General features: G+C 37.9%; 1 protein-coding gene across 2 annotated transcripts in view; it reads right to left on the reverse strand.

Moving 5' to 3' along the window:
• nyap2a (neuronal tyrosine-phosphorylated phosphoinositide-3-kinase adaptor 2a) overlaps positions 1-23040 on the reverse strand; it is a 62535-nt gene that overhangs the window by 13204 nt on the left and 26291 nt on the right. For both annotated transcript variants that reach the window (XM_067450306.1, XM_067450307.1), the window contains one exon: positions 9068-10252. In XM_067450306.1, coding sequence (XP_067306407.1) covers positions 9068-10252 — 1185 coding nt within the window. The remainder of the gene's footprint in view (positions 1-9067; positions 10253-23040) is intronic.

Below are 23040 nucleotides of genomic sequence, written 5' to 3' on the forward strand. Positions count from 1 at the left end.
ATATAGGCCTGTGTGTCAGCATTATCATATAACGTAAATAATTGAAGGTTGCGTCTCTCAATCAGCTCCCAGGTTCAGTAGGTCAGGGCACTGATCAGGACATAAGTCAATGGTCTGATCCCTGATCAGTGCCCAGACTGCTGAACTGGGGAGCTGATTGAGACGCACCTGAAGTCTGTCATGTAAAACAAGATCGTATTGATGCAGTTCAGTGCCTGCCTGCCTGCCTGCTTTTCTGTCTGTTAATGTTACTCCTGATCGGAGGCATCCATAAATATTGAGTTTATACATAGATTTAGGCTTCAACTAAGTTTAATAGAGCAACACAAAAATATTTACGAGTGCATAAGTCAAAACTAGGCTAGTATATGCAGGTGTCCAGAAAGGAATAGCATCCGTTTCTTTATCGATACATGTGAAAAGCACCCTGGGTGCATAATAGGGCTCTGTTATGTTTAATCTATTAAGTTTTGCTATGTGCAAGTCTATGTCTTTTGAAATAAATTGCGCAGTGAACTCCGTTGCCTTGAAACTCATGCTGGCGCCAGCTGTTCCTGCCTGCAAAAATGGCGTCGTAAACAGAATGGGTCACGTGACCTTCAGAGCTCTATATGCAAGTATTATGCTAGTATTCAGTTCCATTTAGCATAGTTGCTTGTTTAATGAACATTGTTAGTATTCAATAAATATTTTAAATAAAGAGAAAATATGTTTTACACATTTTCTATGCTTAAACTTGATTTCTCTTTGTTTTTATACTCCGTCCTTTCATCATTCATACAATCAATCCCTTTATCTTTGTATTTTCAATTCCATTTCTTTCTTAATCTCTCTCCCCTAACAGGGGATCCATTAGCAGTCACATTCATCACGTCTTTCACTGGCTCTGAAGACATTAGGGAAATTGCTTTACTAACAGATGAAAGCTTTTCAATTATTTCAGCTGGCAAGAGTATCTGAATGCGTATCTGTATCGTCCATATAGATGTTTGCTTTGCTATATCGTCTGACACTTATGGGCGTATGAATTGAAGGTGACATCAGACTATGTCATCTGTGTGTGTGTGTGTGTGTGTGTGTGTGTGTGTGTGTGTGTGTGTGTGTGTGTGTGTGTGTGTGTGTGTGTGTGTGTGTGTGTGTGTGTGTGTGCGTAATGACTGAAGTCTTATGCTAATAAAAGTCATGGGCTACTTCAGTTCATTTCAGTTCATGTAGCATTGCAACTAGGGTTGCAAAATGTCCTGTTTTAACCTTATTCAGAGCAGTGCATTGAGGGATAGACTTACTGTATCATATTTTTAATGGCATCTGCTTTAAAGTAAGTTATTTTTGTCTACTGAAATATCTTGGAAAGATATTTTTAATCTGCAGTTCAATCCAAAAACACATTAATAACAGTGCAACCCACTGAAGAGATGTATGTCTATCCCTCGCAGCCTCGCTTTCATTCCCATTAACAAAGATGGTGCTGCTGTGAATAAGATCAATAGTACAGAATCTCTCAATTCTGATTTTTCTCTCCTCGCAAATGAAAAAGTATATTCAGGGCCTTATCTGAAACTCATAATTGTTTTTCTTTTCTTTTTTTCATAGATATGATTAAACAATTCCCATTTAAAAATACTAGAAACCCAATTGACATTCTTTTAACGGTTCTCATACATGCATTCTCCATTACTGAATTTACAGCGCAAAACTGCTATTCTCTGCTGACGTTGCTAATGTTAGCTAATTTTGCATTCTGGTCTCGCATAGCTCCTCAAAAACCTTATTTACCATAATTATCTCTCTGGAAACACACACACACACACACACACACACACACACGCACTGTTGTCTGGCCACATCTGTTGAAATCCCATTAGTCTGTGGTGTCCTGCTCCATTAATCTACATTTAATTAGTGTCCACTGTCATTAGCGCTCGGCGCTAATGCTAAGACTCCGACAAATTTATCATATTTACTTGGGTCTGGATAGAGTCTGCTTAAACACTCATCTGCCCATATGTGGGTGTGTGAATGAGTCCATTAGCGGATGGAATCTGAGGTGTGTGTTGGCAGGACTGTTCTTGTCAGTGTTCACAGGGTCAGATTGTTCTACAAGGCTCCTCAGCTAAGAGCAGCCAACACAGAAACATGTTCTCCTCATCCAGTTAGAGTGAAATGCCATGCCAAATACCTTTTGGCACTCAGAGGTAATGGACGCAAACACTACTACTGAAACAAGACTAAAAGGCACAGCAGGAGAGAGCCAAACAAGAGACAGGTTGTAGTTTATCTCCAAGGTCAGTTCCTTGTTGGAATCTGAAGATTGGTTTAAGACAAACTTGACAAAGTTTAGCTATCGTTTGTTTAGAAATACAAATAAGGCGTCTTCTTTTTCTTTTTTTCTTTCGCTTAAGGCATTTGTTGCAAGCGGCCCAGAGGTGGGGAGAAATAGAAGACAGTCACAATGTGAGATATTAAGTTGAAAAAGTGATATAAAAATTCCAATTGAAGATATAAAGTCACATTGTGCAATAATATATAAGTCAATATTACAAAAAAATGAAATAGCATTTGCCAGATATAAAGATACAACTGGGAAGAATAAAGTTGCATTTAACTTTTTATTTTAATTTTTTACAGTGAGAAAAAAATCTGACTTCCATAGATAAGACTGAACCTGCTATAGGTGTAGATTCAAATTTTTCGTTGACTATATATATATATAGCAATGTTTCATTTTGTTCAGTCTGTGGTGTAAAAGGTCGCATTAGCAATTATATGTGTCTAAATAATTTGGTTTGACTGTATATAATGTTTTTTGAGATGATGAGTATGAGTCTGTTAAAGCAATACGTCTGGTTCATTTGTGATCGGTTCACCTGAATCAGCCCTTAACACTAGCTGTAGACAGGGCTAGCAATGCCATATAGAAGTTGTGTAAGCGACAGCTTCCATGATGCCATAGAGAATGATGAAATAGAAAGTGATGTCTTTTAGGAGCTCTGAAACTGCCAGAATTAAATTGTCATAATGGAAACTATAATACTATTTATGTCAGTATTGTGTTGCACTGGAGCCAGTGTGTCGTTGTTTAATGGCACAATCTTGGAAGATCCTGATCAGAATTTCTTTTCAATCATATTGACTGTTTAGAGTCTGACTGCGAACCTGATCTGCCATTATGATTCGTGTTACCAGACAGATCACCTCTCTAAGTCACAACAGGGCACACTTCTGTGCCTCTAAATTATGCTAATGTATGCCAACCTCAGAGCTATAATGATGAGGAAATATATTAAATGCGTGGGATCATTATTAGTATATGCTAATGTAACCTTAGAGTATGTGAAGTTACTCAGACACTTGCGTTTTAGAAACGATTTAGCTATTCAGTGCCGCAGGGAAAGCACTATTGAATTTAAATACAGCTGCATACATTAAGGCATAACAGTAGACTGCTGTCTGTGAAGGCATATTTAGAGCTATTTATGGGCACTGTAGGGCATAGTAAAAACTAAATAATATCACATTTAAATTAGACTGATCCTTCAGCAAAAACACTTTTGTGTGCCACTTGACACTGGCACAGGGTCTTTATGGCTTTCTGGTGCTGAATGGTGTCATGCTGACTTGTAGTAGAATTCCCTAACAGGATTTGGGCCAGGATAAGTGACCTGAACAGGAAGAGCTCAGTCTATGATTATTGGATCTCTTAATGGGCATTTCTAAAAATACCCAATTACAGCCAAAGCCTGAAGTTTAAGACTGTAGAGATGAAGAAAGAGATCTGTAGCGATGAAGAAAGAAGGTTTATTCAATCAGTGGATAATAAACCTTCTTTTGTGTGTTTTTTTTATAAATAGGAAAAAATAAATACTTTTACTGACTTCTGAAAATATTTCTAAATCATATAAATGCAGATTGTAAAAATTGAATATATATATTGCCCAAAGCATCACACTGCCTCTGCCGGGTTGCCTTTTTCCCGTAGTGCATCCTGGTGCCATGTGTTCCCCAGGTAAGGGATGCACACGGCCATCCACGTGATGTATAAGAAAATGTGATTCATCCATCCAGGCCCTCTCTTCCATTGCTCTGGGGTTGCTTTCGGTGGTGGTCAGGGGTCAGCATGGGCATTGACTGGTCTCTGACCATGCAGCCCCATACGCAACAAACTGTGATGTACTGTGTATTCTGACACCTTTCTATCAGAACCAGCATTAACTTGTTGAGCAATTTTAGTTACAGTAGCTTTTCTGTTTGATCGGACCACGCGGGCCAGCCTTCACTCCCCTACGTGCATCAATGAGCCTTGGCCACCCATGACCCAGTTGCTGGTTCTCCACTGTTCCTTCTTGCACCACTTTTGATAGATACTGACCACTGCAGACCAGGACACCCCACAAATGCTGCAGTTTTGGAGATGCTCTGATCCAGTTTTCTAGCCATCACAATTTGGCCCTTGTCAAACTCGCTCAAATCCTTACACTTGCCCATTATTCCTGCTTCTAACACATCGGGCCCTATTTTAACGATCTGAAACGCAAGTGTCAAAGCGCGAAGCGCAAGTAACTTTGTGGGCGGGTCTCGGCGCTGTTGCTATTTTCCCGGCGGGATAAATGTCTCTTGCGCCCTGCGCAAATCTAAAATGGGTTGGTCTGAAGTAGCTTCATTATTCATAGGTGTGGTTTGGGCGTAACGTGAATAAACCAATCAGAGCGTCATCCAACATTCCCTTTAAAAGCAGGTGCCCAAGTTCCCTTATGGATTTCTATTATTTTGGCGTATTTACCAAGCGCACGCCAGGAGCGGTTCACAGCCGACGAGACTGATGTTCTTGTACGAGCAGTGAAAGACAGAGAAGTTGTGTTGTAAGGGGATGGGAGAAACCCACCCAAAATAGTGTCGGTTAAACAGGCGTTGGTTAAACAGTTTTTTCAGTTTTTCAGTCGATTTTGTTTCCTGGTTCTTGACGGACAAACCAATTTGTCAGATGTCCTTATATACATATATGTCTTGCCACTATTGGGCAAACAGGTCTGATCCTTAATTACTACAATTAGACTGAATAATTTTTAAGCAAGCTAGATTTATGCCTATTTTTTCACATCACAATGATTTTCGTCATCTCATGTGTTAATATTTTTTTAGTGTAACAATTTATGATTTGCAAAAATAACTGTTGCATCTGTGTAGATTACATGAGCAAAGTGTATGCGCGTTGTGCACGCTATACATTACGGTCACGAATGCGCCCTTAAAATAGCATAATGAACAACGCGCAACGCGCCACTGACTTTAGACCAGGTTTTTTCTGGTCAGTGGCGCAATTGTTTAATGGAACAGCAAAATAGCACCAGGGATTGTTTGCGCCGGAACACGCCTCCTTTTTTGCGCTGAACCGCCCAGAGAGCGCAAGTTCATTCACTAGTTAAGCGACGTGCTTCTGTGGAGGGAAAAGTGTGCTTTGCGCGGGTGCAAAATAGGAATGACACGTGTCGGTGTACAAAGTCAATTGCACTGGGTGCAACATAGGGCCCATCAACTTTGAGGACAAAATGTTAACTTGCTGCCTAATATATCCCACCCACTAACAGGTGTCGTGATGAAGAGATAATCAGTGTTATGAATGTGAGATCATGATCAGAAACTCATCCGTTTCTGTTACATACATCCCACATCCGTGTATCTTAGCAGATTGATGCTGAGCTGCAAATAGATACTGGTGTGTTTTGGATCAATTTGACAGATTCTTCACTATCTCTGTCTTTTCCCTCTCTGTGTCAGGCGAACACACACATGCACATACTAATGCCGGCAGACTGTTAATCTCACACACCTCCACACTCTGTCAGGCACGAAGCCCAAGGCACAGATCCGTGGAAGACATACTGACGGGAGGTGTCTGTGTGTGTTTCTCTGCTGGACTGGGTAGCGTAAAATTGACTGTGATGGACAGACTGACCAGCTTCAGGTGTATGTGTGCGAGTGTGTACCTGTGCTTGTGCAGTGTATACTTGTGTATACGTGTATATTGAAGTGAGGTGGGGTTTGACTTTGCATGAAATTGTAAATGTGTGTTTGTGTGCATGTGTGTTGAGGATTTAACATGATAGCCTTGGTTAGTTAATCTGTCAAGTGTTTCAAAATGATTTTAATTACTATTGGCTCATGAGAAAGCCATTCAACATCCCTTGCAATCCGGCACCCTTTACAATCAACAGTGAGCTTGATTTGAAGAGGCTCAGCTTGGTATGGATGAATCTGGGTCATTTGGTGAATCTCGCTCTCTCTGTCCTGTGCACTATAAGCATGTTCAATAGTCTGTGCGTAGGATGATCACTCAATTTTTAATCTCTGAACAGACTAAAACACACACACACACACACACACACACACACACACACACACACACACACACACACACACACACACACACACACACACACACACACACACAAACAAACACACACACACACACACACACACACACACACACACACACACACACACACACACACACACACACACACACACACACACACACAAATACAAACACTTGCACACAGACACACCTGCGGTGATGGAAGTGGACCGTGGAAATAGGACATGAAAGTCATCTCTCCTCCACACATGGGAAAAAATAACAGTCTGGAAAAAGGTCCTTAGCTGCAGCTCTCAAAACGATTACACACGCTTTTTAAACCCAATCAGGCTTTGCTTTATGAGACAACATCCCTCACTTTGAAGTTGTTACTGATATGGCTACCAATCGCCTCCAGATATCTCACAGTTAACTTTAACAAATTTCAGTATTCGCTGGGTTTAAAATGTGTGGATCTAATTAATTGAAGGCTTTAGTACTTGTTCTTGATTGCTTATTTTCTATTGGGGATACACTAATATAAAAATGATGGCCTAGGCTGAGATCAGCTGACATTTATTTAATTATTAATATTCCAGGTTTAAAACAAGTTAAGCTCAATTGACCGCTCATTTACGACCATTGTAAGTAACCCAGATTCCTTATTTTTCCATTACATAAGTAAGGTGTGATGAAAATACGTAAATGCATAAATGGACAGTCAATGGATTTTTTGAATGGGGTTTTGGTTAAATGGCTGAAATGAGGTCTGTGGTGAACACAAGTCCAAGACACTTTCAGGTTTTAGTCTACGACATAAATATACATCAGTATTAGCCCACTCGTGATTTTTTTAAGCTGTTGAAATCGTGGGCCTTTTACTTCTGGCAACTACATTTAGCCTTAAAATTCTTAAAAGTTCATCCGTTCTAATTATCCTGATGGACAAAACATTTAAGTATAATACACTTTTTGTTTATCGCAGAGCTTGTTTTTAGCCATATTTTAAAAGCCTATATGAAAATTCCTATTCGTTTTTTCTCGAGGGAACCAGTGCTATGCTAACTGCCGGTTGGCCTACAAAGTCTATTACCCAGCTGGTAAACGGCTGCTGCTAACATGCTTAAACCTTTTAATTTCTATTATCACGCAACTCTGTGAAATACTTGATTCTGATTGGTCGATTGTGCCATCCAGATTTACCGGTAAGTTATTCCACAATATTAACCACTAAAATCAGATAACACAGGCTAACCCAGGTTAACTTTTACGCTTGCTAGGAACGTTTTTTTTTTCTTAAAACTTTTGCGTTTTGTGAGTTAATAAAATAGTAAAACTCAGTCAAATCAATATTTTGTGTACAGTTATATAATTATATCATCCTGTATTGCAGATTTGCTCTCTCTCTTATTTCATACAAACCCATTATCTCCCAAACTCCATGATTATAAATAGCAAACAGAAATTATTTTAAAACAGTTTAATCTCAGATTAATATCTCTTATCCTCATAATTGTTTATATGGCAAAATACAGTGTAATAAGTGGAATGACTGTCCTGTATACCTTAAATGACCGTCTAGTTTGAACTTACCACTTGCTAGCGACTGTTCTTTCCGTGGAAGCATTGCATTTAAAAAGCTAATAAAACATTTAAACTCAGATTAATATTTAATGTCAAATTATTTACTTATGTGGCAAGTAGCCGTGTAATAAGCAAGATAATGATTATTCTGTAATAACAAAATTGTACATGTTCACTGTAAAAAAATATTTAAAAAATAAGTTAATTGGTTGCCTTCAAATTTTGAGTTAATTGAAATTAAAAATATGAGTTAATACAATGAACATTTTTGAGAATCGACAATCTTTATTTAAATATTATTAAAAGATTTTGTAAGCATATTGGGTAAATATGTTTTATTTGTAATGATGCAGTAAAACATGCCAAATTGTGCGATTTTCATGATTTATCCCATTTTTTATGTGTTTCAGATACAATCATATTTTCAGTTTCTATTTATTAAACCAATTTCCTTCATTGTATCAACTCAAACTTTTAATTTCAATAAACACAAAATTTTAAGGCAACCAGGTTACTTATTTTTTTAAGTTAAACCAACAAAATATTGTTACAGTGTACATTATCCCTTACTTAAAAAGAGCTAATAAAACATTTAAACTCAGATTATTATTTTATGTCTAATTATTTACTTGTGGCAAGCAGCTGTGTAATAAGTGGGATAGTGTTTATTCTGTAATAACAACAGTGTAAATGTACATTATCCCTTACTTGAAAGATATATAAAAGTTTTACACTGCTTTTAAAAAGTTTTGGGTCAGCAAGTCGTGATGCATTAAACTGATTAAAGCGACAGAAAAGACATTAATGTTACAAAGGTTTTCTATTTACTATAACATTCTGTTTAAAATCGCTTGAACTTTCAATTCATTAAAGAGTCTTGAAAAAATGTACATGTTTTCCTGAATGTAATGATGCTAAAAATTCAGCTTTACATCACAGGAATAAATTACATTTTAAAATACAATAGCATTTAAAACAGTTATTTCAAAAGTCAATAATAATTATGTTTTTACTGTATTTCTGATCAAATAAATACAGCCTTAAAAAGGTTTTTTTTTTTTTACATTCGAAAAAACGACCTCAAACTTTTTTGGTAACACATTTAGAGTGTTTATGAAAAAATTCACTCACCGTCTGCTGAGTCTTTGTTCTTGCGGCTACCAGAACCTTTCTTCAGCATGTTGCGTCCGGAAGAGAACAAGTTGCTGAGCTCATCCAGAGGACTGGTTGGTGTACGACAGCCTCTGCCTCCCGACCCTGAGCTTGAACCCGAAGCAGTGGAGACATTTTGCATGGAGCCCCCATGCACACTTGAGGAATTCGAGAGCCGCCCACTTTCACGTGATCCATGTGGAACGCCGGAAGCGCTACGAGGAATCGTCCCGGTCATGAGAGCGTCGTACGGCGGGGGGCGCTTCAGGGTGAGTGGCGTTAGCGCACGGCCCATGCTGACGGGGGACGGGCAGGCGGAGTGGCTTCGTGGGTACCCGTGCGCCGAAGATGACCCACCGCTTTTGTACAGCGCAGATGTCAGGGGTGGAGCGGAGGACCGTCCTGATGCTGTGATTGTTTGTTGCTCCTTAGTCTCTGCTGACTTCTTCTTATGATGATGATGATGGTGATGGTGGTGGTGGTGTTTACCAGACACCTGCTGTGCCTCCAGCTGTGGTACAGGGTCGGCGCTAGTTGGGGATGTACCAGGTTTGACATATCCAACGTTCTCCAACACGGGCAGTTTGGTGACATCCAGTGGAGTAAGAGGAGATTCGTCAGAGTTGGGGGAACACTGGGCTGGTGCAGGTGGGAACACTAGTAGAGGAGGGCGGTGGGAAAGCAGATTCGGGAACGGGGCGGGAATGTCACAGAGTGAACCACGTGGAGTAGTGGGCCGTGTAAGTTCTACTTCTGGCACCAAAGGAGTGGGACACTGATCCCACCGTGACTGACCATGGTCTAAGGATGAAGGCAAATCGTCATAGGCGGGATACTTCATCTCCTCATACACACTTTCACCTTGGTCATCTTCTTCATCATCGCCATTAGCTCCGGCAATTCGACTGAAGTCTCGTAAGATATTTCCTACCATCTCTATATAAACAGGCTCCGCCTCATCGTCAGTGGCAGGGGCGGGGCTTTGATTCTGAGACGCTGACTTCTTTTTGTGTTGTCGTGGCAGAGAGGCAGACTTAACCTTGCTGCTGTGGTTTTGAATGTAAGACTCATCAAAGGATGTGCTGAGCTGCGTGTTGGGGTTGCGTTTGGGTTTTGGCGGTGGCATGCGACGATACTCCTCACTGCAGGGGCGGGATTTAGACGCTGTGGTCAAGAGAACAAAAATGTTTAGAAGGATTCTTAGTAAGTTAACCATATCACCAAAAATGTGTATATTCTGTGTGAAAAAAGAGTATTTTAATGGACTTGTTTCTTTTTGTGATGAAAAAAGACAACTTTCAACACTTTCAAAAATGTTTAGGTAACACTATTTTACAAGTTTGTTGGTACATATACATGTTTCACTCAAAAAAAGGAACTTTCACTGTTGTTAGTTGCACTCAAATCATCCTTGTTCACATGACTTAAACTCATGTAACTACACAAACTTAAATTTACTGAGTTGTTTTACTAAAAATTAGTATTGTTAGCTTTACTTAATAAGTGTTTGTTCAGCCAACTTAAAATTGCGGAGTAAAACTAACAAACTGGGCAGTGGATCTGTAGTTACCAGCATGCTTTGTAAGGGAGAGTATTAGGAGAGTTATATTTAGGAATTAAAGTGTTATTTTATGTGTTTTTCAGTAAAAGGAAAGATGTTGTTAGTTAAAGGTAGTGTTTAATGTTCAGTTATGGACATTTAGAGTTTCTGTAGTAATGTGGTTACCATTATGCAGAAGAGTGGTGCCTGTGTTTAGGCTGTGGGCGCTCATAGACACTTAATCATTGGATGGAATTCCTGCCCTCAATAAAATTAAGTTTGTCCAATTAGTTATTTTTGCATTTTGTTTCTAAAAATATGCTTGTTATTTAAAAGTTTTCCACTTACACTTGTAGAGTAAATAGTTAATTCAATAAGGTAAATTAAATCAATAAACGTGTTCAACTTACATAAAAAACGTTATAAATTTAACATAACATTAAGTAAACTGCACATATAAATATAATGAAACAGTGACAAATTCTTTGGTTTGGATTTACTCAAAGAAATTGTCATCTTTACTTGAATTTCTGTTGTTCATATAACTAAAATGTTAGTTGTAAAAATTACTCAATATAGTTGTGTGGAACCACTTGACGCTGCTTTTTTAAGTAAATTCAACAAGTAATTTTTTTGAGTGTAGGGATGCACAATAGATCAACTACCATATCGTTATCGGCCAATATATGTTCATTTTTAATGTTAATGTTATCGGCCTGATAAGAACATTCGGCCGATAAGTAATATATTATTTTCTTCAGCTGAAACAGATGTGCCCTGTTCACCATGATGTTCTGAATTGCTTGAAATATGATTGGAATCCCTTCAAAAATGTAAATAACATTAAGTCCAACATGTGTAGCGCAAGTCTGTAATAAAGGCTATACATAAAATTATAATGAGAACATTATAATTGATTGCTTGGAACAGATTTTAATTGTGAGACTTTTGTTTTTGTAATCAGGCTATATATTATATAAAATATTATATATACTATATATTATATTAAAGTTAGAATTTAGATTTATTGGCCAATATTTCTATTATTGGCTTTCAAATTTAAAGAATTAAACCGGTTATTGGTATTTGTAAAAAAAATTATATCGGTGCATCCCTAAATCTTAACTTTTCAAACAAAATGGTTTACATTGTAAAATAGTGGTAGAAAAATAATGTTGCTTGCATAGACACATATTTAATAACAAAACTGAATATACACTACTGTTAAAATATTTTTTATGTTTTTAAAAGAAGTCTCTTATGCTGATAGGTTGCCACCTGTGTAATAAGTCCATTATTGAAATCTGAAATGTCCTTACTTTAAATATTTCATGGTCAATTGTTGTATTGATACCATTAAAATCAACAGTATTATGACAAAAGTGGATGCAACTGGTAACAACAGCAACTCAGCCACAAAGTGGTGTTGAGGCACACAGTGTGCAGAGGTTGCCAACTTTCTGCAGAGTCAGTAGATACAGACCTCCAAACTTCGTGTGGCCTTCAGATTAGCTCAAGAACAGCGTAGAGAGCTTTATGGAATGGGTTTCCTTGGCCGAGCAGCTGCATCCAAGCCTTACATCACCAAGTGCAATGCAAAGTGTTGGACACAGTGGAGTAAAGCACACCACTGGACTCTAGACCAGTAGAGATGTGTTCTTTGGAGTGACAAATCACATTTCTCTGTCTGGCAATCTGATGGACGAGTCTGACTGCATTGAGCCAAGTGTAACATTTGGTGGAGGGGGGATTATGGTATGGGGTTGTTTTTCAGGGGTTGGGCTTGGCCCCTTAGTTCCAGTGAAAAGAACTCTTAATGCTTACAACACATTTTGGATAATTTTATGCGCCCAACTTTGGCAATGGCCCCTTCATGTTTCAACATGACTGCACCAGTGCACAAAGCAAGGTCCATAAAGATATGGATGAGTGAGTTTGTTCTTGAGGAAATTGACTGGCCTGACCTCAACCCGATAGAACACCTTTGGGATGAATTAGAACAGAGACAGCGAGCCAGGCCTTCTCATCCACACTGTAAAAAGTCAATCTGTGGGTTTGTAGATTTCATTAAATTTAATATGTAAACTTTATTTAACAAAATTAATTTCTTGTTTTTTTGACAGTTTTTTGCATTGAAATTATTAAAAAATTACTGGAATAAAATCTACTAAATGTGGTTGTTAAGGATTTAGCTATTATTTTTGAATAATTTCAACTCGAGAGAATATTGAATTAATCCAACATGATACAAATGAGCTGTTTTCTGCTAAAGCATTTCCTGTTAAAGCGCATGCTTAATGCAGCTCACAGCACGAGGCACACATGCACTGGAGTTCCTCGATGCAGACTCATTTCTGACAAAGGTAAGGACTATTATGTAATTTATATTTGAAAAATCTGTTGTAAATTGTTCAAGTTGTGTACTTGATGTAATATGAATGTCATTTTTAATATATAGGGCCTATAGGACCTTAAAGGTGCACTGTCGTTGCTGCCTATGTGTGGATCAGATTTAATCAAAAAATGGGTCTGGGATGACGTGGGTGAGTACATGAAATTTTATTTTGTGTGAACTAACCCTTTAATCTGGTTTTCTTCAGTAAATTTGAAAGGAAAAAGCATTATTTTTCACATATTTAACTTATCTAAAATGTGCTGTTGAGTTTGATTGCTTGTCCAGGGTGTTGCTATGCTATTGGTACTGTTTAGAGCATGTTTGGTAAATGTCACGGCCCTTAGAGGAGATATCATTAATTCATTTCTTTCTTTTAGGATGAACATTGTCCTGCTGATATGGCGAGAGGTGGTCATCCGCTGCATGACAGAATTCCTTGGGGAACGTACAGGAGATCTCATCAAAGAATTCAACGTATGCAAACTTAATTTCAATATACCAAATGTGTGAATTTAAATAAATTATTGTTGGTTACTTCTGACAATCTGAGTTCCAGATTTTCTCTTTTAATCAGTATTTCTTAGGTTTTGAGTCTCACTGCTGTTTATGATTGCAGGAAAATGAAGAACAGTCAGGAATTGAACAGCTTGTGATGGCAGTAATTGTGACCAGGACAGGAGCTAAAAGTGACAGTCCAAATGACACTGGAATTGTTATCGAATGCTTGGAAGTTCTCATAGGCCTTGAAGTTGCAGTTCTGATGGTAAAGTTCACACTGAGAATACAAAAATTGTGACTTGTTGGCAATAAAATGAGTTTTTAATTCATCTTTGACGTCTGTCTGTTATTCATACCTGCAATCAGATTTAATTAAATTATTTTAATTAATCCACTCATTAAAAATAATAATACCAACTTAAATTTGTGTTAAATCAAAATAATTCCAATAAGTAGCATTCATTATTAAAGTCAGGTTTTTGTCCAAGGAAACCAATATTTTTGTTTAAATTTTACTTAATTATTTTGTGTGATGTTTGCAGTTACTCATTTTGAATGGTTGATTTTTAATGTGCTCATTTGATTAATTCTAACTCAATTTTTAAGTGTTGTTGAATTTAATTAATAACATTGCTTGTAATCTGTTGCCACAATTTTATTGAGTAGATATAGGGAATTATTTTTTACAGTGCAACATCAGTGTCTGACTTCACAAATGTGCTTCTAAGAATTGTCAAAAATCCCCATAACACACTCCTAAACCTTGTGGAAAGACTTCCTATAAGAGTTGAAGCTGTTATAGCTGCAAAGGGTGGGCCAACTCCATATTAAACCATAGGGTTTAAGAATGGGATGTCATTAATAATCATCAGTACTTAATAATCATCTTATGTAGTTAGTGGAATTCAGCAGTACAACTAATATAAAGTAGCAGAAGCATAAAAGTTAAGTACTGCAGTATAGTAAGGTGTTAACAGTGTCATTGTGGCTATGGCTTAGCAAAAGGGTAGCCAAGTCAGCGTGTATAAGTTTAAATGTCAGTGCGAACCCCCAAAGCCGTATTGGGGCTGCACAGGGCCATTACTGTTCTATTGTGAATGTGATCGGTTTTGATGCTTCACGTTTTATTCGTTCTGCTCGCATGACGTCTCACCACTGCCCTCTCAGTAGTCACTAATCCTGAATGTGTGTGGTCCTGAAGTGAGTTAATAGGCTTCTCCAAGGAGTTTTTAGTTAGAAAAGAGTTTAACAATCTGCTTGAGACAGGATTAATTATACACAGTTGAACTACCAGTGGCGAGGAACGAAAGAAGCAGGCTGTGCTCATTGTGCGCAGCTGTGTTCTGATTCACAGGCTTCCTGCACACTGAGAAGGGAATATCTGAAGTTCACTTATTAGGCTATCATGATAAAATATACTTGTGTGTATGTATGTATGTATGTATGTATATATACATACAGATATCCCCTTCTCGGTGTGGGTTAGGTTTAGGAGGGTTGGACGAACCCTTATATGCTTCTGTATTATATATATATTAAATACAGAACCATGGGTCTGTCCAAGGTGCTTAAAGTATTTGAGCGTGCAAAAAATCTAAATATTGAGAAAATCGCCTTTAAAGTTGTCAAAAAATTAGCATATCATGAAAAGCTACTCTAAACGAGCTATTAACCTAATCATCTGAATCAACTAATTAACTCTAAACACCTGCAAAAGATTCCTGAGGCTTTTAAAAACTCCCAGCCTGGTTCATTACTCAAAACCGCAATCATGGGTAAGACTGCCGACCGGACTGCTGTCCAGAAGGCCATCATTGACACCCTCAAGCGAGAGGGTAAGACACAGAAAGAAATTTCTGAATGAATAGGCTGTTCCCAGAGTGCTGTATCAAGGCACCTCAGTGGGAAGTCTGTGGGAAAGAAAAAGTGTGGCAAAAAACGCTGCACAACGAGAAGAGGTGACCGGACCCTGAGGGGATTGAGGAGAAGGACCGATTCCAGACCTTGGGGGACCTGCGGAAGCAGTGAAATGGGCTACAGGTGCCGCATTCCCCAGGTCAAGCCACTTTGGGCTACAGAGAAGCAGCACTGGACTGTTGCTCAGTGGTCCAAAGTACTTTTTTTGGATGAAAGCAAATTTTGCATGTCATTCGGAAATCAAGGTGCCAGAGTCTGGAGGAAGACTGGGGAGAAGGAAATGCCAAAATGCCTGAAGTCCAGTGTCAAGTACCCACAGTCAGTGATGGTCTGGGGTGCCATGTCAGCTGCTGGTGTTGGTCCACTGTGTTTTATCAAGGGCAGGGTCAATGCAGCTAGCTATCAGGAGATTTTGGAGCACTTCATGCTTCCATCTGCTGAAAAGCTTTATGGAGATGAAGATTTGTTTTTTCAGCACGACCTGGCACCTGCTCACAGTGCCAAAACCACTGGTAAATGGTTTACTGACCATGGTATTACTGTGCTCAATTGGCCTGCTAACTCTCCTGACCTGAACCCCATAGAGAATCTGTGGGATATTGTGAAGAGAAAGTTGAGAGACATAACTGAACATAATTATATGAAGGTTGACTTTTTTTGTATTAAAAAAACTTTTCTTTTATTGGTCGGATGAAATATGCAAATTTTTTGAGATAGGAATTTTGTGTTTTCATGAGCTGTATGCCAAAATCATCAGTATTAAAACTATAAAAGAAGATATATATATATATATATATATATATATATATATATATATATATATATATATATATATATATATATATATATAAACAGAAGGAAATTTACAAAATATCTTCATGAAACATGATATTAATCTCCTAGTGATTTCTGGCATAAAAGAAAAATCTATTATTTTGATTTATGCAATCTATATTTGGTTATTGCCACAAATATACCCATGTGACTTATGACTGGTTTTGTGCTCCTGGGTCACAAATGTAAAATTAGTGTTTAATCTAATAGATCAAATATTTCCCACACAATATTAACGCTGCAGCCCATGGCTATGGGTGTGATATTACTCATATAAATATCCAATTATATGATACAGCTTTCATTCTTCAGATTCTATTCATGAAAAAAAAATCTGTTTGAATAAGGAAACGTTGTCATAGTATCCTTTCAGTGGTTAAAGTTACCACATTCACTGCATGTGTTGCACTTTATTTTTTATTTATCCATCTAGAATTTGAAAGATAATAAAGATGTCGTTTGATAAATGAGATCTCTGATTGTAATCCTAGAAAACCAAAAAAGTAACTACCCATCTATCTAGATATATTTATTTACAATCGATATTATGATTGTATTATTAATTTATAATATGTATCTTGATAAATGTACGTACACGCATTCCCTATGCTGAATACCCTGTGAAGTACACTTAGCAGTTAGAGTGTGCTGCTGCCATTAACTGGTGATGTTAGCTTGTAGAGATGCTAGGCTTCACTTTCTGAATGTGGTGGGAGGAGTTCATGGAATAATCAAACAGGCAGTTTCCTACACTGGAGGGCAGTAAGAAAAAACTAGAGTGGAGAAAACTAGGTCATTTTAACTTCATGAATGAATTTCTTCCTGACTAATCAACTCAGTGGAAAGCAACTGTTTCAATCTCTCCTCTGCCCTCCCCCTCTTGTTTACTCACTCGCTCATGCTCCATCTTTCTGTCATTTCTCCCCACATCACCTCAGCTGGGCTCAGTGAAGGGCAACTTGACTGGCCCCTTTCCTCCAGCAATGGCAGGGCATTGTGTGTGTGTGTGTGTGTGTGTGTGTGTGTGTATTTGTGTCTATTAGTGTGTCTCTTGCCAACAGCAAGTGCAAGTAATAGTTAATGGGGCAGCATGGGATGTATGCTAATTTTTAATCTCCCGTAAAGCTGGCTGAAGCTATAATTACGTCATTCTCTAGAGACTCTGGATCCCTGTGTGTATGTGTGTGTGTGTGGATGGCTTTTTGTTATATAAAGGACATGACAGGGGTTTATATCAGCTTTGTGGTTTAACTCTGTGATACACAGATAAAAAGTCAGCAAGAATGACAAAATGATTTAACTTATCATTCAGAGAAAGATCACAGTACCTCACCTAAGTGACAGAAAGAGGACAGAGTGGCTTGCATTCTCTCAGCAATTTTACACAAACGTGTACACCGTGCCCATTCAGATCTATTATAAATTTAGTTGATTACAATTACTGCACCCAAACTCTAAATGAGTGTTCACACTGACAACCATTTACAAAAACTAAGCGCAATTCCATAACTCAATGATTTTTAATACGTTTTCTTAGCACTTTAAAGTAACATGAGCAATAGTGATATTTGGTAATGCAGAGCAAAATAAAAAAGGTTGCAAATTAATTATGGTATATAATAAGTTAATTATATACTTTTTGTGAGATTTTAAATGTGCATTTGTCAGAGATCGAATTGCAATTCGGATATATAAAATTGCAATTGTACAATAAAGTTAAGATATAAAGTCATACTGACAGACACACACACACACACACACACACACACACACACACACACACACAGACGTTGTAGGATAACCTTTAGATGTATGTTCTTATAAATCAGTATTTAACAATGTTCATATAAACTGTAAATTTCACCGATAATTAAATATATATATATATATATATATATATATATATATATATATATATATATATATATATATATATATATATATATGCAAATGCCATTCATACCAATGCGTAAAAACATGTTTGGGAAAATAGTATTGTTTAGCAAATTGTTAGGCTCAGTTTTTACGGTTGGTGCTGATGCCCCTTGCTGCAGGAGCGGAATTCTGTCTGGTGTGTGTGGGCATATGCTTGTGGAAAGCATGTCAGTGTGTGTATGTAGGCCTACCTGTTATTCCCTACGTTATGGGAACCAAATGTCTTACCAGCTTGTAAATAATACAGTGTTTTTGTAAATGTGAAAATGCATGGGTAGATTTGAGGTTTGGGAATAGAATTTACAGTTTGTATAGCATAAACAATCACTATGTTAATGCAAAGTCCCCATAAAACATGAAAACCAGTGTATGTGTGTGTGTGTGTTATAAGTGAATTTGATGACTGTGACATGGCAAAATATAGGGCACTGTGTTCCAGAGGACAGCAGGTGCATGATGTACCTTCCTCTCACAGCACATCCATCTCTCTCCATCTCTCTCCATCTCTCTCCATCTCCCCCCCCCCCCTCTCTCTCTCTCTCTCTCTCTCGTTGAAGCAGAAACCGTCTTGTGATGATGTTTCCCATCCGAAGCAAATGCTCCATCTCTTATCTAGTATTAAACTGTTGATTTAATAAAGATGTGTATCTATTGTATGTGTACTATAATGCACTTATATTGATTTACCTCTAAATTAGATGTCCTCGCGAATGAGATATACAGCAGATATACGCCTATAGGGATGCCAGATGCCATATGTCATTAAGTTTAATACGATGCTCTTTAAAGAACACTGGTTATGATTTATTAAGGTTTTGCATGTATGTCACTAGCTCTGTCTCTCTATCAGTGCTATATATAAGACATACATGTTCACTTGACAGTAGGTCAACATGGAGGATATACACATGCAAGCACAAAAGCAGTGTTTATATTTAAGTTTGTTTTCGCTGTTACTTTTGTACATGTGAGCAGCTTTCTCTACCACACAAAGGTAATCGCACATTTAGGGACCATCTCTAAATATACCCTGTGAACACGTGCACGTTTCTAACTTCACTTGCATTTGAAGAGAATGACTTACAGTCATATAACCAACTGTAAAGTGTTCATGTTGGTGTCAGACATGATGCACATCTTTTCACTTTTTGAAATTAAAGAAATTAGAAACGTGTATATGCATGTCGTATGTAACTTTAGAGACACTAAATGTGTGACTATCGTCCAATGTCATTGTCAAGACAAGTTCATGCATATCACTGGGAAATGCTTAGCGTGAAACTTTGTGTGTTCTGTTCATATTCTGAGTTAGCCTATAGCAGAAGGTTTTCAAACTGGGGTCCAGGGACCGCCAGGGGTCCTCCAGAAGGTTTTAAGGGGTCCCCAGATCATTTCAATAAAAGGAAATAAAAAGGCAAAACAAAAATGGATTTGTAAATTACATTATGAAATAAATGTTTTTTCTCTGAATGTTTGCCACAATTATTGGCACCCCTAGAAATTCTTATGAGTTAAATATCTCTGAAGTACATTCCCATTCATATTTAAATAAAATAAAATAAAAAATAAATTGCACTCCAGGGCAACTAGGAGCATAAAATTGTCCAACTATGACTTCCTGTTCCACATGAGTATAAATACTGTATGAGGAAACACAAAGGCCAACTTCCCTTAATCATTCATCACAATGAGTAAAACCAAAGAATATAGTTCTGATGTGCAGCAAAAGATTGTTGAGCTTCACAAAATAGAAAGTGGCGGTAAAAAATAGCTAAAGCAGTTCCCATTTCCCATTACGATCAACTAAAGATGAATCTGCCTGGAAGAGGACGTGTCTATATCGTCCTAATGCACAGTGAGGGCAGTTTGAGTGGCCAAAGGCTCTCCAAGGATCACAGATGGAGAATTGCAGAGATTAGTTGACTCTTGGGGTCACAAATATGTCACTGAGCACAAAATTAAGCTTCTGCCATGGCCGTTCCCAGACCTGAACCCTATAGAAACTGAGTGGGGTGAACTGTAGAGGAGAAGCTCCAACATGGATCTGGGAACCTGAAGGATCTGGAGAGATTCTTATAGAGGAATGATCTCTGATCTCTTATCAGGTGTTCTCCAAACTCATCAGACAATATAGAATAAAACTCAGAGCTGTTATCCCTGGAAAAGGACGTTGCTTATATAAGTGGAGGGCACATATCAAAGTACAATGGTTTCACCATCTGATACCATCACTGTGCCACAGTATCACAATAATTTGAGTAGAAAAGGGAAAGATGGATGAAGAGAAAATGTACTACTGTGCTTTTTGGACATTATGCCATGGTATTGACTGTGTTTAAGTGCCTTGCATGTAAATTATACCATGTATATAAATATGGTATTCATTCAGTACTGGGATATTTATCAAAGCACATTGATTTTACCATCTGATATTGCAAAACCATGGTATTTTTGTATGAGAAATCATATGGAGGGTGTATGTAACTACGTATGTAGAGAACATGTACCATGGTTATACCGTGTTTTTTAACATTTAACACGGTAATTCCATTTTGTACTATAAATACTTTACATTGTATTGAGCACGGTAGTCAGTTAGTATGATATATATCAAAGTACTTTTACTTTTATCATCGAATACCTTCATTGTACCATGGTACTGCCACAGTAAGAGTAGAAAAAGGAGAGACAGATGGATAGAGAATTTTCTATAGCATGAAATTTGAAATCAAACAGGAAGAAGAAAAGAGGGCGGGTCTATGAGAAAGGGAACGCGTAAACAAGTTAGATAAAAGACAGAATAGTAATGAGCAAAGCAAGAAATGGTGCCAAAGATGGGTGGGAAATGAAGGCACGAGAGTAAAGGAGGGATGAGAGATGGGGGAAGTGTAGTGTTGGAGCTCAGGGGACAGAGAGAGAAGAGAAGGAGGAGAGATGTTGAGCTCTTTGAGGCTACTGGAATTATCTGTGGCCCTTAGGTGTGGTGGAAATGCCACAGAGCCTTGAGGTAAGTGCATCAAACTCAAAAACACAATCTCTCTGTCTCTGTGTATCAAGACATCATGATCTTGTATGGTTTTAAATATATCCTCCGGGCACGATATTAAAGCAGAACAAATGTAGGGCCATAGTGATTATATTTGTTGAAAGTGGTAGAGCAAATCAGCATACCATTATGATTTCTCAAGGATCACGTGACAGTGAAGACTGGCGTAATGATGCTGAATATTCAGCTTTGACATCACAGGAATAAACTACATTTTAAATCTTATTTTGAACAAATAAATGCAGACTTGGTTGAGAATAAGAGACTCTTTCTGACTGTAAACTTTTGTACAGAATATAAAATGAGGCTGCGTATGTGTATATATAAATAAACTTAAAGGATGATGTGCTGTATAATGCAGCGAGTTTGGCAGCATTTCAGATTTCACTGCAAAGTGCCGGTTGATGTTTTTAGGGTTAATGTACTCTAAATGAGGTTGCGAACATTGCAAAATGAGGTCAAGTGCTCGAGTGGGGTTAGGTATGTTGTAATGTGTGCTTCTGCTTTGAATTTGAAAGAAAAGCACTTTGAAAGCTCAGCTCTTTGAGGGAGATCAGTAAAGATCAAGTTAGGGGTTAAGGGAAGGCTAATGTGTGCGGAAATGAGTGTGTGTGTGGAATAGTAAAGTCTGTAGTGGCATTTGTTCAATGTATCATATAAAACCGCCTAGACTGGCACATTTAGTTTGCAGGATGTGTGTGAAAATTTTGTCTGCTTAAGCTTACAATAGAAAAATGTGCATCTCCCAGTGGAAAATTACATCACAATGTTGTGTATGCGCATCACGACTCAAGTCTTTTGCTTGTCGACCTTGTAGCCTTGAACTTGTTATAAAAGGCATCATCTGTGTTTTAGTTGATTCTGTCTGAAGCTGTCACCGCCGGTAAAACACTTAGGCCCGGAATGTTGCCCATGGCAACGGTTGCCCCTGTTCATATGACACTGCAGTCAGCGGGCAACCAATGAGAGTGTTTTGCTGGCTCAGGGTGACCAGTCAGAGGAAGAGAAAGACTTGATGTCACTTGTTCTTAGAAAGATACTTGAGTATATTTACAGGTGTCTGGGAAAGTGAATATGAGGTGACCTTTTATCTGTGCGGGGATGTTAACAGCCATTTTCTGTTATGTAAAAAGACTGCACTAACACTGACTCATTACAGTGTAAAAGTGTGCAGTGCTACAGTTAAGTGTGTATCAAGTCCTTCTCAAAGCAACTCGACTCCACTCGACAGCCAGCTTGGTAATGCTATTTTCTGCCATAACGGTCATAGACACTAAGATGAGCACTTATATCTAAATATTCAGATAAAAAATATACATAGTGTACATATTACATAGATTAGTGCTTAATAATTATAGGGGTTTTGAGTAAAATATTCACCGCTAGGTTTCTTATAAAAGCATGTGAAATGCTAAAATAATGTTTAATAGCATTTATCTACCTTTTAAATTAGTTATATTAGTATTTTAAAATATACTTGTGCAGTTTTTTAAAGGAAAGGTTAGCCCAGTTTATACACACACACACACACACACACACACACACACACACACACACACACACACACACACACACACACTCACCTAAAGGATTATTGGGGAACACCATACTAATTGACCATTGACCGCTTTTCCCCTTCAGAACTGCCTTAATTCCAGGGCACGAAGCTCCCGCTCCACCACATCCCAAAGATGCTCTATTGGGTTGAGATCTGGTGACTGTGGGGGCCATTTTAGTACAGTGAACTCATTTTCATGTTCAAGAAACCAATTTGAAATGATTCAAGC

Source organism: Pseudorasbora parva, chromosome 8 (genome assembly GCF_024679245.1).
Source record: "Pseudorasbora parva isolate DD20220531a chromosome 8, ASM2467924v1, whole genome shotgun sequence".
Lineage (NCBI taxonomy): Eukaryota > Metazoa > Chordata > Actinopteri > Cypriniformes > Gobionidae > Pseudorasbora > Pseudorasbora parva.